This window comes from Trametes versicolor (assembly GCF_000271585.1).
Source record: "Trametes versicolor FP-101664 SS1 unplaced genomic scaffold TRAVEscaffold_16, whole genome shotgun sequence".
Classification (NCBI taxonomy): Eukaryota; Fungi; Basidiomycota; class Agaricomycetes; order Polyporales; family Polyporaceae; genus Trametes; species Trametes versicolor.
The window spans coordinates 565,031-579,234 of NW_007360336.1; the positions used below are offsets into that span (position 1 = coordinate 565,031).

A 14,204-nucleotide genomic window follows, 5' to 3' on the forward strand; every position below is an offset into this window, starting at 1 on the left:
ACGTGCTGAGTCGTCGATGTGCTGCATTATACGGATGTTACCGCTGGTCAGCGTGTTCATGTTCTGATCAATGACGACCGCGGCTTGGATCTAACAGTAGTTATGACATCAGTGGGCTTAATTAGGGAAGGGGTCGTTCGGTCTATACCATGAAAATACGATAAGAATCCTCGAGTTTCGCGGTCAGATTCTTGACCTCTTTCGCGATCTTTCCATGCTTGAAGGCGAACAGAATTCGCTCTCGCTTTCCGGCTCGGAGGCGGCGATCCATAAGGTTCTCAATGTCCTGTAAGTTTCTGGTATAAGGCAAAGTCAGAGCGAGATTTGAGAAGAGTACCAGCAGTGTATCGATAGTAATACTAACTGTAACAACGTTGTGACGTGCTCCTTTGTTTCGGTGTCGCAGCCGCCCAGGCTGCCCTTCAGTTGCTCACATACCGCTAGCGTGAAGTGTACAGCGCGCTCGGAAAGAGCTCGACAGTCATCCCGAGTGTCCCGGATATCCTGTACAAACAAACTGTTACTACCGACACCATCCGAGATGCCGACCAAGCGTACTTACTCTGGCTTTCTTCGCGATACTAAGCGCGCTTTCGAGAGCGGTGTTAAGCCCCGGAACATGAATGTCGGCAGTTGCGAGCTTCGCTATCTGCAGCGTAGTGATGACGGAGTCTATGATTTGCATTTGAGGTCAGTAATGAGGGGGAGAGAAACACGAGAGCCAGGACGCGACCCTATGCTAGGCGAGTGAGTGGCGCTAGTAGCAGACGACCGAGAACCTGATTAAGTTCTATGAAAATGTCAGTACTGCCTTGCGCAGCCCGCCTCTCACTCATTTGCCACCCCTGCGAAGTCGTTCCGCTCACATTTGCATGCACTAGGATGGCAGAGCGCGAGGGAGACGTAGTCTACGCGGGTCGGGCTATGCATCCATCTAGATTCACGCCAAAGTTACGCTAGCGGAAGCGAGCCGAGGGTTGGTCTCGGATACTAGAGAGCTCGAGGATCATACGGCGAGGGATTTGCCCGCGATGGGCAATGATCTGTCACCCCCGTAACTATGGAATATAAGCCGAGAGAGAGAACGTGAGGCGGTGGCCGAGCGCACCTACTTGACATGCCAATATTATGACACCAAGTCCGAAAACCCTCTCCGAAGCCTGTCTCCCCGTCCTCTTCTGCGCTGTAATATTCTTCCGCATCATCGTACTCTGAGTTCGACACGTCCTGGGGCTCCGAACCCGCAGATATGGAGGGAACCGCAGCGGGCTCACTGTCGCCGTCGCTGAAATCGAAGCGACTGGCTGCGTCACGATGGGCGCCATCGTCGCTGCCATCGTCGTAGGTGGCGGAACAATCTGCGTTGTTGGGCTCACGGCAAGCAGAGCCGAGACAAGAGTTCTCCCGAAGTTCCCTAGCGGCGCTGCGTTCGTCCTCGCTGAGCTCCACGATGGTGATGTACATCCTACCACAAATACGCAGTGTCAGTACAGCGCCACGACGATACATTTCGTAGCGACACCGATGCGTACTTTGTCTGCATGGTGAAGGTGAGATCCTCAATTCGCTGCGTCCAAGTTGAGACCGGAGCTGAGTAGTTGTCCCGCCCGATGCGCTCAAGTCGCAGCGTTGGATCAAAGTCAATGTCCGCCGGAATCGACGCGGGGTGCTTGTCTGAGGACCAGAAGCCGCATGGTATGTGGCCGTCGGAGACTGCATCCCGTCGGTGGTCGCCGTCGTCGGCTTGAAGCCTGAAGAACCAGAGCGGTGGGGGCGCTTGCTCCGCAACGGACGCGGCGGTCGTCTCCGTATAGTAAACATATTCCGAAGCTGGACAGCCTGTATCAGCAGCGGAAACGAGAAAGAGACGAAGTACACGCACGTATACCGATGCTGTTGTACCCGACAACAGGGAGGTTTGTTGCTGAACGCAGTAGTCTCAGGACGGCGTCTCCGCGGTCTGAGATGTGCACCCTTTGTCGGAACAGATAGGTCGTGCCCAAGGAAACACAGTTGAATTGATATCTGAGCGAAGGGCTTCAGAAGTGATCGCTCGACGCGATAGCAACTCTCACCTTTTCCAGCTTGTCCTGCTTATGCCGCCCGACTCGAAATCGACGCACATTTCGCTCTGGTCCAAGTCAGGGCCATCGAGCGGCTTGGACATTTACATCTTCTGCGCGACGTAATATTCGTCTTCGCCACCTGATTGTCGAGACGGCTCAGCGGGTGCATCCGGCGGCGAACCTTGCCAGGAAACCACACGCGGTACACGATCGAAAGTTTGAGCGACCTCGAGCCCAGCGATTTGCGCAGACAACACAGACCAGTGTTTATCATGGTAGTTACGTCCCACCCACGCTCCGAGCGCATACCGAGGACAATGCAGGGCACCCTGCCAGTGACGCCAGCTCATGCGCTCTGGCATATGAGTACTGGTGGCGAGACCCGATAGGATTCGAGAAAACCAACGGCGTACGACTACGTCTGTGCTTGCACGTGCGATGGGGGTAAAATCTGCACAAACGATCAGAAATTGTGCTTTGAGTGGACAGTGGGGGAGGTAGTACCGTTCCGCAAGCGCACCCTTTCCGCCTGCACAGCGGGAACAGACACCTGTGCCATGACAAGCTGAGAGTGAAGGCAGGTGAAGGAGGGGCGGTACTCACTCCACGAAGTTCTTCCAGTACGAGAGGATCCCGGGCCCATTTGAAGCGGTCTCCATAGCGGTGATCAAACACAAGTTCACTCAACTTGAACGTGTATTGTACACGGGCGTGAGGCTGAATAAGTGTGATTGTAGAGTAGTTAGTAGGCCGCAGGGATGTGCCCGGGCGCGTAGGGCTTACCCAATAAGTGACCGGACATAGCAGCTGGCGCAATTCCATCATTTCCAGGTGGTCGACGGCCATCTGCCGACAGAACGATCGATCCTCCGCATTCACTATTTCTCTGTCTGGATTGAGAAACACGTACACACATCTCCGATGTCTGGCAGGGATTCATCAGCTGCTTGAGGGAAAGTGTGTGCCGAATATGCGTACCATCTGTATGAACACGCGAAGCTTCTTCGTTCCATGAAAGGAGCTCAGATAGTTTATGAATGGATGATAGTCTATGCTCGAGCACGTTAGTAGTCCATTTCTGTCGCCATGATGTTCGTAACTCGTCGGCGTACCTTCTGTGACGATGTACGAAGCCTCGCCCGGGTCTCCCGGACGGGAATATCCGAGCATCGCTAAGATATACGGATGACTTAGGAAGAACGTTAGCGGGGTCTTCACTTGCATAGCAAAACACTGGTGGTCTTACTACGTTTGCTTCGCCGATTTGACGGCCTCCACGAAGCGGCCGTTGTCGCCATCGGGGTACATATGAACAATTACCTGTGAGCCGGAAAGCTCGCCGGCCGCCTTCACAATGGCGCGGTAGCGAATGACACGTCCCCTCTGTAGCTTCGTAGGCACACGGCCAAGGTCGTGTTCATCTGCTTGGCGCGGGAACGTCCCCAGAGGATTTTTGTCGCTAACGGGTTCTACGAGGTGAAGGTTTTCTTGGGCAAAGAGCCAGAACTGGCAATCTGGTTGTTAGTGCAACGGATTGCAGTAATTTTGGAGACTAGACCTCACTCTACCGTCAAACGTCGCGCCGCCGTTGATGCGCTGCGCAAGATCTAAAACACCAGTCCGGATGCTTCTTGTCTCTCCGATGAGTATGTCTCCCACGCGTGCGGAGTCCTCGACGTGCTGCAGCAGGCGGGTCTTGTAACTCGCAAGCGCATTCAACCTTTGCTCGGTCTCAACCCCGGTTTGCATCTGAAGTCGTGGCGTGTTCAGTGAAATGACAGGCTCAGGACACACACGACCGTCAAACATACCACAAACAGTCTGATGGCATCCTCGAGCTGTATGCTCAGCCGTCAGACTCAGCGATGTCCATATGCCGCCGCAGGAAGCTCAGTGCTCGTATCTTGCGACGGCGCTTCATGAGGCTCTCTATGCCATCGCGCAGTCAGAGATACGAGCCGTCAGACGAAGCACAGCGCAAAGGGACGAAGATCGGCGTACCAGAGCAGTAGCTCGATACGCTTCCCTGCCGCTATCGACGGTGCGGAGTCGCTGCCGCCGCATTGCTTCATTTGGTCGTAGACCCCTAACGAGAAGTATGCGGCTCGTTCAGCGAGTGATCGGCATTCATCGCGGATGTCTTTGATCTCCTGAGTGAGGGGCAATCGTGATCGAGCGTTCGCAGAGACAAGGGATGGATAAACATACCTTGGCTTTCTCAGCGATATTTAGGGCTATCTTGAGGGCGGCGCTAAGGCCTGGGATGGGGATACCTGCCGACACCTCCTGTGCCACCCGCAAGAGAACGAGGAGAGGCTCTATGGGCGGCATGCGGGGAGATGTGTAACAGCGGTCCGAGTAGCACGGGGAGAGAATCAAGCCGCAAAGTGGAGTGGGCGGGCTCTCAGGAGCAGTGCGCATGGGGCTCCGTACGTGATCCCGTGTACATAGAAGCCTGGGAGTGCCTCCGAGCAACATCTCGTGGGACGGTCCGCTATGTTGATGCGCTCTCAAAGGATCCGCGCGAAGATGTGATGGTAACGCGTGCGAGGGGTGTTTGAGGCACACATCTCCAGGAGTCCAAGACTCGGATACGATGCTTTCAAGCTCTGAAGCTCAAATTTTGGCCATTTCTGAAGGGGGCTCCGATGCGGTTCGCTTGGCAGCAAAGAGTCAACGGTAAGCATGGACAAGCGAAACGCGAACACGTGAGCGCCTTGTGAGGCAGCGGTCGCAGTCGAGCAGCGTTCGCAGAGTGGCGAGCGCTCGAGGCCAAGAGGGTGAGCGAGTGAGCGAGGGAAGGAGCGACGCGTGCCCACGTCCGCCACGGGCGCTTAGACCGATCGCGTTTCTTCTTCGGCTCCCATGCACTGCCCGGGAGCCGTGGACGTCGAGCCACTCGCTCATTGACCCGGACGTTCTGCGCGAGCTGAGGTCGGTCAGGAACGGCTCGCGAGGCCACGATGATAATATCAGCCACATCTCTCCTCCAATAAAGCTCTCCCAGCCGCGGCCAGCATCGCTCAAGACCCCCGCAAGATGATTGGCGACTCGCTGCCCGAATACGTCTTCATCCGCCTCTCCATCCTCGGCCTCCGACTTGTTGCACCGCTCAGCATCGCTTACCTCTCCTACAGCGCGTACCGAGGCCATCTACTCTTTTCGCCATGGCTAGGCCTCTACGCAGCCGCCGAAAGCGCCTTCTACCTTCTCGTTTTTTTTACCTAGGTCCAGACTGTTGCAGAAGGCGAGTAAGTCTCACAATTCCTTCGGACATACAGACATTACCGTTCTCCCTACTACTCTCGGGCTTCACTGACATGCATACACACAGGCCGCAAGCTATCCACCACTACCACCGCGAGAAGAACGAGAGGCGCTGTTCGCGAAATGCTTCGCCCGCGTCAGCCATAGCGAAATGGCCTCCGGCTGGTTCTTCTCCTCCGTACCCGATCGTATCAAGCGCGACAACATGATCGAATGGCTGCTCTGGGCCCTGTTCGGCACTCACCGCGAGGGCCTCCAAGACGAATGGGCGGAAGAAATCCAAGGCTATCTGCAGAAGATGGAGAGCCTGCTCGGGCGCAAGATCGAAGAGGGCTGGGACCAGACTGTGCGCTGCATGAAGGCCTCGCTCGACCCCGTCGACCCCGTCCACAGACCTCTCGTGTGGTACTTTGTGAGCACCCGCAATGCTCCCGTCGCAAGAGCATCACCGACTCACGTATACGACATGTAGATTGTCGCGACATCAGATACAATAACCGCCATGCAGATGAGGCGCGCTGGCTTCCGTCACTACACCTCCGGTCACTGCATGTCCTGCTTCCCTCCTCGCGCATTCACCGTGTTCTCCAACAAGGCACCTCACCCGGATCTCGTCTATTGGCTGCGACCACATCGGTCCACGACGAAGGATCCTATTCTGTTCCTGCATGGAATTGGGGTGAGCTGCGCCTCGTACCTGGCTCGTGAAGCCGCGACTAACCACGGCTACAGATCGGTCTCTGGCCATACGTCCTGTTCTTCGCCGACCTCGTCAACGCGGACCCGGACGTCGGCATCATCGCCATCGAGAACCTGTCTATCAGCATGCACATCTCGTCGTCGCCGCTCGCGCGCGAGGCGCGGCCATGCTCGAGGCGCTCACCGAGCTGCTCGACGCCCACGGCTTCGAGCGCGTCGTCGTCGCCGCGCACTCGTACGGGACGGTCGTCGCCGCACACATCATGCGCGACCCCGCGCTGTGCGCACGCGTCTCCGCGTGGCTGCTCATCGACCCGATCCCGTTCCTGCTGCACCTGCCCGCGGTCGCGTACAACTTCGTCTACCGCGCGCCGCGCCGCGCGAACGAGTGGCAGCTGTGGTACTTTGCGAGCCGCGACCCGGACGTCGCGCGCGCGCTCGCGCGGCACTTCTTCTGGGCGGAGAACGTGCTGTGGAAGGAGGACCTTGTGGGGAAGGACGTCGCGGTCGTGCTGAGCGGGAAGGACCAGATCGTGGACGCGGCGGAGGTGCGGCGGTACCTGACGGGCGAGGAGGACGCGGAGATCGAGTTCGCGTGGCGCAAGGACGGACTGGAGGTGCTCTACCACCCGGAGCTGGACCATTCGAAGGTGTTTGATACCAAGGAGCTTCGCCGGCCGCTCGTAGACATCGTGCAGGGATTCGGGCGACGGTCGGACTAAGGAAGGCGAGCTATCTCCTTTCGCTTGCTCATACCCCATCTTTTCGCTCTCTGCCTATGTTACATGGCTTCGTTTTAGATGATCCTGCTATACACGCAACGTACTTCTACCTTTATACCGCAAAAATTACATACATAACAGCCATCAGCGTCCGTCTTTTAATAACCGTTCCGCGTCGATTCGTGGCCTAGTCATCTTCTGCATCTTTCGTCCCATCGTGACCGACGTGTGGCATCCTCAAGTAGTCCCGCTCGGAGCGTGCTGATCGGGCGTCGTCGCTGATTCGAAAGAGCGGGTATCATAGCATGCAGTACTTGTTATTCGCTGTGAAGTCGTCTGTGCCGGAGCCGTCCGAGCCGCTAGCATTAGCGTTGTTGGTTAAATAACGTCCTCTTGCCAAGGGCATACTGTGAAGATAACATATACATACTGTGCGCAGAAGGTTCGGAACATACTACCGCCGATGACCGGTGAGGACGAAGGTGCTGTGTGTGCGTGATTACATTGCGAGCATGAAGCGAGTGCACGCGGCAAGTCGAGAATCGAACGTACGAGGAGGGAGTCCGTAACGGAAGCAGCCCTGAAGTACACCGTTTCACCGACTGTAGGATGTAGGCAGATGTTAGCTCAGGATGCGTACGGAAGCAGCAACAACGGCGGACGCAATACGCGCCTTTGCGACACCAAAACAAACACTCCACCCGCGGCCTCGTCCTCCTCGGCACCATACTCTTCCGTGCTGACGTACACCAAATCTGTTGCTTCCTGAGAGTTCGAAATTGGAGACTCCGAGTGTACTCCACGAGCGTGGCGGTCTTCGCTGCCGCTTGACTTGAACGGGCAGCTGTCAGAGTCACCGTTGTTGTCCTCATGGCTGATGCCGTGCGTTGCGGCGCCGGGGAAAAGTGCCGGGTCTCTGTTGAAGCGGCAGTCATCCTGAGCTTCGCTGAGCACCAACAGCTCGTCCTCGGTAAGCTCTGTGATGAGCGTGTTCATCCTACAATACGCAGGCGGGATCAATTAGTACAAATCCGAGAGACAGGCTTCATACCGATACGGGAGCGCACTTTATCTGGATGGAGATGGTGAGGTCTCCGAGAACCTGCGTCCTAGTGGACAGGGGAGCGACACATGCCCCCTGGATGCACTCAAACTGGCACTATGACCTGTGTTCCGGACAATCTACCAGCTGCCTTCACGACCGCACGGTAGCGGACGACATGTCCAGTCCGCGGCTTCGACGTAGCACACACCCGGACACCGAAACCCCCATCTGTTCGGTGTTGCGTTAACACACGAGAAGACTGGTCGAAGATGTGTTCCAGTAGGTCGACGTTTTCGCGGGCGAAGAGCCGAACCTACAGTAGCAGGCCGATTATCAGCGAATAAGGGACCGGCGTGAGAAAGTACGCTCGCACGTTCCCGTCATACGTAGAGCCGCATGTGCGCTGCGCTACGTCCGAGAGGCGGGTATGGGCAGCTCTTTCTTCTTGTGGTCGTTGTGGAGAACTGCCTGTATCTAACGGCCCCCAGGGACAAGATCAGTGGACCTGTGCACACAGTATATCAAATATATCGTCGGGGACACACCATGAATCGTCAATATGAGTCTTTGAGTTTGTTCGTTGCTGTGTTGCCGCCATCGTCCTCGAGTTGCTCATATATCGCCGAGCAAAGCGTGCGGCGCGCTCAGACAGAACCCCACAGTCATCATGAGTATCTGTGATACTCTATAAAAATTTGTTTGTTACTACAAGAGAAGTTTGAATCACCGACCGAATGTGCTTACCTTGTCCTCGGAAGTGCACTCATCATTGCCAAGAGGACAAGGTTTAGGCCCGGTATGAGAGTGGCAGCAGCTGCGAGCTCCGTTATCTGCAGCACTGTAGTCATGGGATCAATAATAGGCATTTGAGGCCGAAGATGAGGGGAGAGCGAGACAGAGGAGCCAGGATGGCGGACCTAAACGATAAGTGAGGAGGATTATATGTATAGCATCCGGGCACTCCCGGGTCTATAAGGTTCGCGTGTAAGGGCAGGGAAGGTCCTGTGAGAATGGCCCGCCACTGGCAGCGGCTATATAACTCGGTCTTTGTAGGGGTGAGTGCTGAGTACTGAGAGAGGCGCATTATAAGGGTGGTCGACGCGTGTGCGTTCGCGACTCGAGCGCATTAGGCGCGCACGCGTTGTTTATGGACCAAACAAAGCCACGCGGGCCTCGGGTCCGCTCGAGTCGGAGTTGTCCGTCCTACGTCTGCGCCGCTCCGCAGACACTCTGCATGCTCGCCTTTCATGCCCTCCGCAGGACGTGCTCGCTCAGGCTGACTACTACAGTATTTCTCTACCAGATGAAACAACTTTTTCGCACGCCGCGTTCCGGAAAAAATTGGGCGCGCGATGTTGAGATTTTGTGGTGTTCGGGTAGAGAGACCGGTAGGGTTTCGGGGGTGCATGCTTGTTTGGGGGAACCGAGGTAGACTGGGAGTAGTAGAAGAGTTCGCAAAGGGCGACCCGGTTTGCGGGTTCACGGCCATATGGAATGTGACAGGCGCCGTGACGAGGCGCCGAGATCGCCACAGAAAATCGACATTCAACACCTTTGTACGCGCAGCGACACTACGAGAGCAGCTAATATATACAGTAAAGATACAAAATGTACTGTCCCAAACAAACTGAGGGGGGGTTGTATCTAGGCAGAGCCAGAAATCCATCAATCATTGTCTGTCACGGCACCATCATCGAGTTCGTCCGATCCTTCACCCTCATTCTCCTTCTCCTCCTCGTCTACTGCCGGCGACCTATAGCGCGGGGATGTCGAAGCCTTCTTCGGCATCAGGGGCCTCTTCGGCTTCTTCGTCTTGGTCTCGCGGCACTCCGCGCACGCCTTGCGCCACCCCTCTAATGCCGCCTCATGCTTCGCCTTGCGCTTCTCTCGCTCCCTCTCCCGCCATGTACGCCTAGCTTTGCGCAGCTGCGCGAGAGTCGTCCGCGTGTCCCGGGCCTTCGAGCGCTTCTTTGCTGCCTCTGCGCGTTCCTCGTCATCCGCTCTCACGGCCGCTCGAAACTCCTCGCCGGATAGGTGACACCCGACCTTCGTAGCAAGCAATTTGTCCCGGCGAGACTGCTTCTTGGTCTCCTTGGCGGCTAGCTTCTGTTGCTGGGCCTGGAACCCGGCGGCTTGGAGAGCAATGGTACAGTTCTGGGCGTCGATGATCTCTTGAGAAGCCCGATTGCGCTGCTCTGACTCCTGCAATGCGGCATGGCATTGCGCGAGCTCGAGCTCAAGCGCATCTACATCTGCCAGAGCCGCGGGGTCAGAGCGGAGTAGACGTTGGGTCGAGGACGGGGGAGGTGGTGCATGTAGGATGGTTGGTGGGGAAAGCGTTGACATGGAATCAACCTGCTCGGATGGCCCGATGACGAAGGCCGCGGAGGAATTGCGGAGACACTTTGCAGTCTCGAGAGCAGCAGACTGCAGGAAAAATTGGCTTAAATGTTTGTGACAGGAGCAGAAAATGTACCTGAATATCTTGCGCCCCTGCCATTGCACCAGACTGGACCGCATGCAGAAGTGGAAGCATTGCACTGACTGGGGCAGGTAGCTCAAGTGGGAATGCTGTTGGCGCAGAATGCTCCTCGCTAGGCGCAAGTTGTGTGGGCTTGATCGCAGCGGGATTGATTGGTTCAAGGCCTGTCGTGCGGAATGCAGCAAGGATTGTGGATTGGGTGAATGCTCGTTCAAAAGGTTCCTTGATGAGCTCGAGAAACGTGTCTTTAGTGATGCTGCACCCGGTGCACCGTTGATAGGAGGCAATCGTCCGTGAATAGTATGTCTTGAAGGCACCAAAACATGCAACATCCAGCCCTTGCAGAACGTGAGTCGAGTTTGGGATGTAGCCAACGACCTCGATACGGTGTGATGTTGCATAGTCGAGGAATGGTAAGGTGAGGTGACTGCCGTGGTTTTCAATCGCAAGCTCCCGCCATTCCGAGGCCTGGTTCCCCGTAGGACATGTCAACGCCTCAAATCTATGCATCCATTCCAGCGACAGGTTGTCGTTAGTGTATCCAGTGGGCGAGAGAGCGATGCTATGCATAACCTGTCAATAAACCCATGTAGACCTTGCACAAAGTTCTTACGCTGCATCCAGGCGATTGTGAGATGACCATCGCTTCAGATAATTCTGGCCCGAGAAAATGACCGTCGGAGGGAAAGGCACAGATCCATCGGCGCATATTGTGACGACAAAGGAGACACTCTCCCTGCCGCCATCTTGCAGTTTGTGCTGCAGCTTCTGGCCGGCAGGTCCAATGACACAGGTGGTCAGCTCGGTGCCGAGTAAGATGGGACTTTCGTCCATGGCATACTTAAACTCTGGCTTGATATGATGCTCACGGTCAATATCCGCAAGTACCTCAAAATATTCACGGACATTGGTCGGGTTCAGCGCAAGCCCGCGTGTATTTTTCAAACTGGAGCTCCAGTACATGGCAATCTCACCGCTGTGCCGTACTATGAATCGATCTGACCACCCCTTGCCAACCTGCCGAGCAGAATCTCCAGCATGTACTGCTAAGAGAGCATTTGCCTTATCTTGAAGGAGCTTGTGCGAAAGCGGGAGGAAACGCAGGGCGAGGGTCTTGCAGAGCTGCACCAGAAGACTTTCCTCCGCAGCTGTCAGGAGCTGTGCCGAAACGTGTGCATCATGAACGGAGCGTCCGCCGTGCTCGCGTCACCATAGTGTGGTGGCACTGACACCGTGTTCTTGCGCGATTGAGGTAGAGCTCCGGAGGTGGCTCAAGGCATGCGAGTCCGAGTGAGAATTGGGAGGATGTTCAGCATAGTACGACTTCAAAGCAGATTGTATGCGTGACTTGTGTGCTTCGGAAGCTTTGCGCTTCCGCTGCACCAAGGTGAGAGTGTGGCGGCCCATAGAGAAGCAGTCGAAAGCGACGCGATGCGCGCGCGCGCGAAATCGCGTCTGATATCACGTGACTGTCTCGCTCTCGCGCCCGACTGCTTTCCTCGCGATCCAGTCCACGCAGTATTTTGGGCGCATTTATTGTTCTCATGCCCTCTATATGATCCATGTAAGCGCAGCTATATGTGCGCGCACCTTTTGGACCCTTTGGAACAAAAGTTACATAGTAAACATTCCCGGGAAAGCTACTTAAAGGCACTTGGAGGGTTTTCTGAGTGTATGTACATTAGGTATAGGTTGTCATCCTAGAGGCCTGCATGCGATATGTAGATGTGTGCGTGAGCGCGCAGACACGTGTTTGTCAGAAGAGAGCCCGGGGCGGCATTTCACCTGGCCGTAGTTTTCCATCTGGCGCTAAAATACTGTAGTTAACCTCTTACTGCTGTACCCAGCCCACCTTCTCTTGGAGCTCTCCTTCCCTCTGGCTCGACATGTCCATCGCCCGTTCTTCGAGTGCCTCTCTCTACAGCCACGTATCCCGCCGTCTCACCCTCCTCGGCCTCTCCTGGCACGGCAATTGAGACCTGCACTCTCTTCGAGGAGTATCACAAGATGTCAGATACGACAATGTAGCGGACATCGCCATCTGGTACGTCGTCTAACAGTCAACAATCCCTGGATAAGCCGTCATACATGTGGGTGCAGTAGGCCGTCTGGATGGCCACTACGACGAGTATGAGTATTCCTAACACCGCTTGCCCACAGAAAGCGACATATCCGCGCACATAGTATCTACGTCAGCCTCAGGGTGAGTGAATCGCCTCCCCGGTGCGTCTCTTGGATAGTTGAGCCAACGCCTGTGCCTTAAAACAGCGTCAGACGAGCACCAACCGCGATGTGCTGGGTCACCGACTTCTACGCTCTGGGACCGCCCTCATGGCCTCGAAACTTAAATCTTATGCATATACGAACCGCAGATCATAGATGCGGTAGGTATGCGTTCGTTTTGTTTGTAAAGAAGAATCATTCATATATCGTCGCTGGTATGTGCAGATTGAGCAACACCCGCTGTCATGCACCAAACTGGTTTGGCACATGGGCCTACCGGAACAGTCCAGGGTATGCCAGCAATAGGAGCACCCTCACCAGACAGACCTAGGACCAGAGACCAACCTAGCAGACACCAGAATGCTTAGGACTAGCCCAGAGGTCAGGAGACAGTTCCGGAAGGTGCCGGAAACTTCAGGAACAGGAGGAACCCAGCCATCAACACAGGATCATCTGCAGTCATGGAGAACATGCTAGACTACTTCAGCTGACAAAGGTGCAGAAATTGCCAGAAGGTTCTAGAAGGTTCCAGACAATGTGCACATGACAGCCTAGCATCAGAGAGCCAGGGAACACCAGGATATTCCAAGGAGACAGGAGGAGAACATGCCGGAAACCCATGGAATGTTGTGGAACATTGCGGAATATTGTGGAAACCACTGGAATACTCAGTGTTCCCCTTCAAGAATCCCCTGGAAACCATTCAGAACTCCCGGGAAACATCAAGAATATGTGGGGAAGGTTCTTAGAATGTTCTGGAAATCCCTGACAGGCTCAGGCTCAGGATGGATAAAGGAGAAGGAAAGGACTAGGAATGAAGGGAAAGTAGGAGAATAAGGGAGAATATTCTGGACATGGATTAGTCGTACTACAGACCTGCTTTGTAAGGTACAATTTAGGATTCCCGCGCCCCTTGGCTCCAGGTATAAATACTGGGCTGAGGAAGGGGATCCGAAGCAAGCATTCATTCTCGGAATCTTCCTAAAGTGACCCACCCACACTTTAGTATCCCCACCACCACTTCACCACTCTCTTCACCACTCCCCTCACCACCACAACCCACCATCACACCCAGCCGCCAGGCTAGATTAGTTGGGGTTCATCTGGAACCTTCAGTCAACTACTAGCACCCACGCCACTCAGTCAGATCAGTTGGGGTTCGCTGGAACCTTCCGACAACTGCTGACCCTCGCACTCGCACCCACGGACAGCCAGAAGCCATCAGATTAGTTGAGGTTTACCAAAACCTTGCAACAACTACTGGTGCCACGAGAACACAGGAGACGCACACACACAGGACAGGACTCGTCAGGATAGTTGGGCTCCAGCCGGGAGTTTTACGACAGCTACTGACCTCAGACGAAGAAGACACGCACACGAGAACACTGAAGCTGCCAGACTAGTTGGGGTTCACCGGAACTTTACGACAACTACTGGTACGAAGACAGAAGCACGACACGTCACTCGACACGCCACCGTAGGGCACATTGACACGGGGTCCACAGCAGACACGTCACTTGACACGCCACTCAGGGTGTGTTTAATACGGGGTCCAGAGCCGGAACAGACACGTCACTTGACGCACCACTCAGGGTGTGTTTAATACGGGGTCTACAGCAAGGAAGACACGTCACTTGACATACCTCAGGTGTGTTTAATACGGGGTCTAGAAGACAGGCACTCGCAGCCCTTACGCAGCC

At 55.3% G+C, this 14,204-nt stretch overlaps 5 protein-coding genes across 5 annotated transcripts; 1 reads left to right on the top strand and 4 right to left on the bottom strand.

Annotated features, from left to right (window-relative positions):
* Nucleotides 1-2,529: 2,529 nt before the first annotated feature.
* On the bottom strand, nt 2,530-4,397 carry TRAVEDRAFT_54289 (uncharacterized protein; the record flags this gene model as incomplete). Its single annotated transcript, XM_008047207.1, has 11 exons — nt 2,530-2,616; nt 2,670-2,783; nt 2,850-2,912; nt 2,977-2,991; nt 3,045-3,115; nt 3,179-3,255; nt 3,313-3,572; nt 3,630-3,815; nt 3,878-3,904; nt 4,034-4,216; nt 4,275-4,397. 11 exons carry the CDS (start codon nt 4,395-4,397, stop codon nt 2,530-2,532), a joined length of 1,206 nt encoding a protein of 401 aa, XP_008045398.1.
* Nucleotides 4,398-5,105: 708 nt separating this feature from the next.
* TRAVEDRAFT_75610 (uncharacterized protein) lies at nt 5,106-6,754 on the top strand (the record flags this gene model as incomplete). The annotated part of the gene is made up of 5 exons (XM_008047208.1): nt 5,106-5,279; nt 5,401-5,745; nt 5,806-6,012; nt 6,066-6,122; nt 6,158-6,754. The coding sequence occupies 5 exons, from the start codon at nt 5,106-5,108 to the stop codon at nt 6,752-6,754; spliced, it is 1,380 nt and encodes a 459-aa protein (XP_008045399.1).
* A 627-nt stretch (nt 6,755-7,381) lies between these two features.
* Nucleotides 7,382-7,750, bottom strand: TRAVEDRAFT_54291 (uncharacterized protein; the record flags this gene model as incomplete). Its single annotated transcript, XM_008047209.1, has 1 exon — nt 7,382-7,750. The coding sequence occupies one exon, from the start codon at nt 7,748-7,750 to the stop codon at nt 7,382-7,384; it is 369 nt and encodes a 122-aa protein (XP_008045400.1).
* A 2,591-nt stretch (nt 7,751-10,341) lies between these two features.
* TRAVEDRAFT_106412 (uncharacterized protein) lies at nt 10,342-11,121 on the bottom strand (the record flags this gene model as incomplete). Its single annotated transcript, XM_008047210.1, has 2 exons — nt 10,342-10,843; nt 10,922-11,121. Coding segments are annotated over 2 exons (702 nt in total), but the record flags the coding sequence as incomplete, so codon positions are not given.
* Nucleotides 11,122-11,247: 126 nt separating this feature from the next.
* On the bottom strand, nt 11,248-11,487 carry TRAVEDRAFT_107250 (uncharacterized protein; the record flags this gene model as incomplete). The annotated part of the gene is made up of 1 exon (XM_008047211.1): nt 11,248-11,487. A coding segment is annotated over one exon (240 nt), but the record flags the coding sequence as incomplete, so codon positions are not given.
* Nucleotides 11,488-14,204: the final 2,717 nt, after the last annotated feature.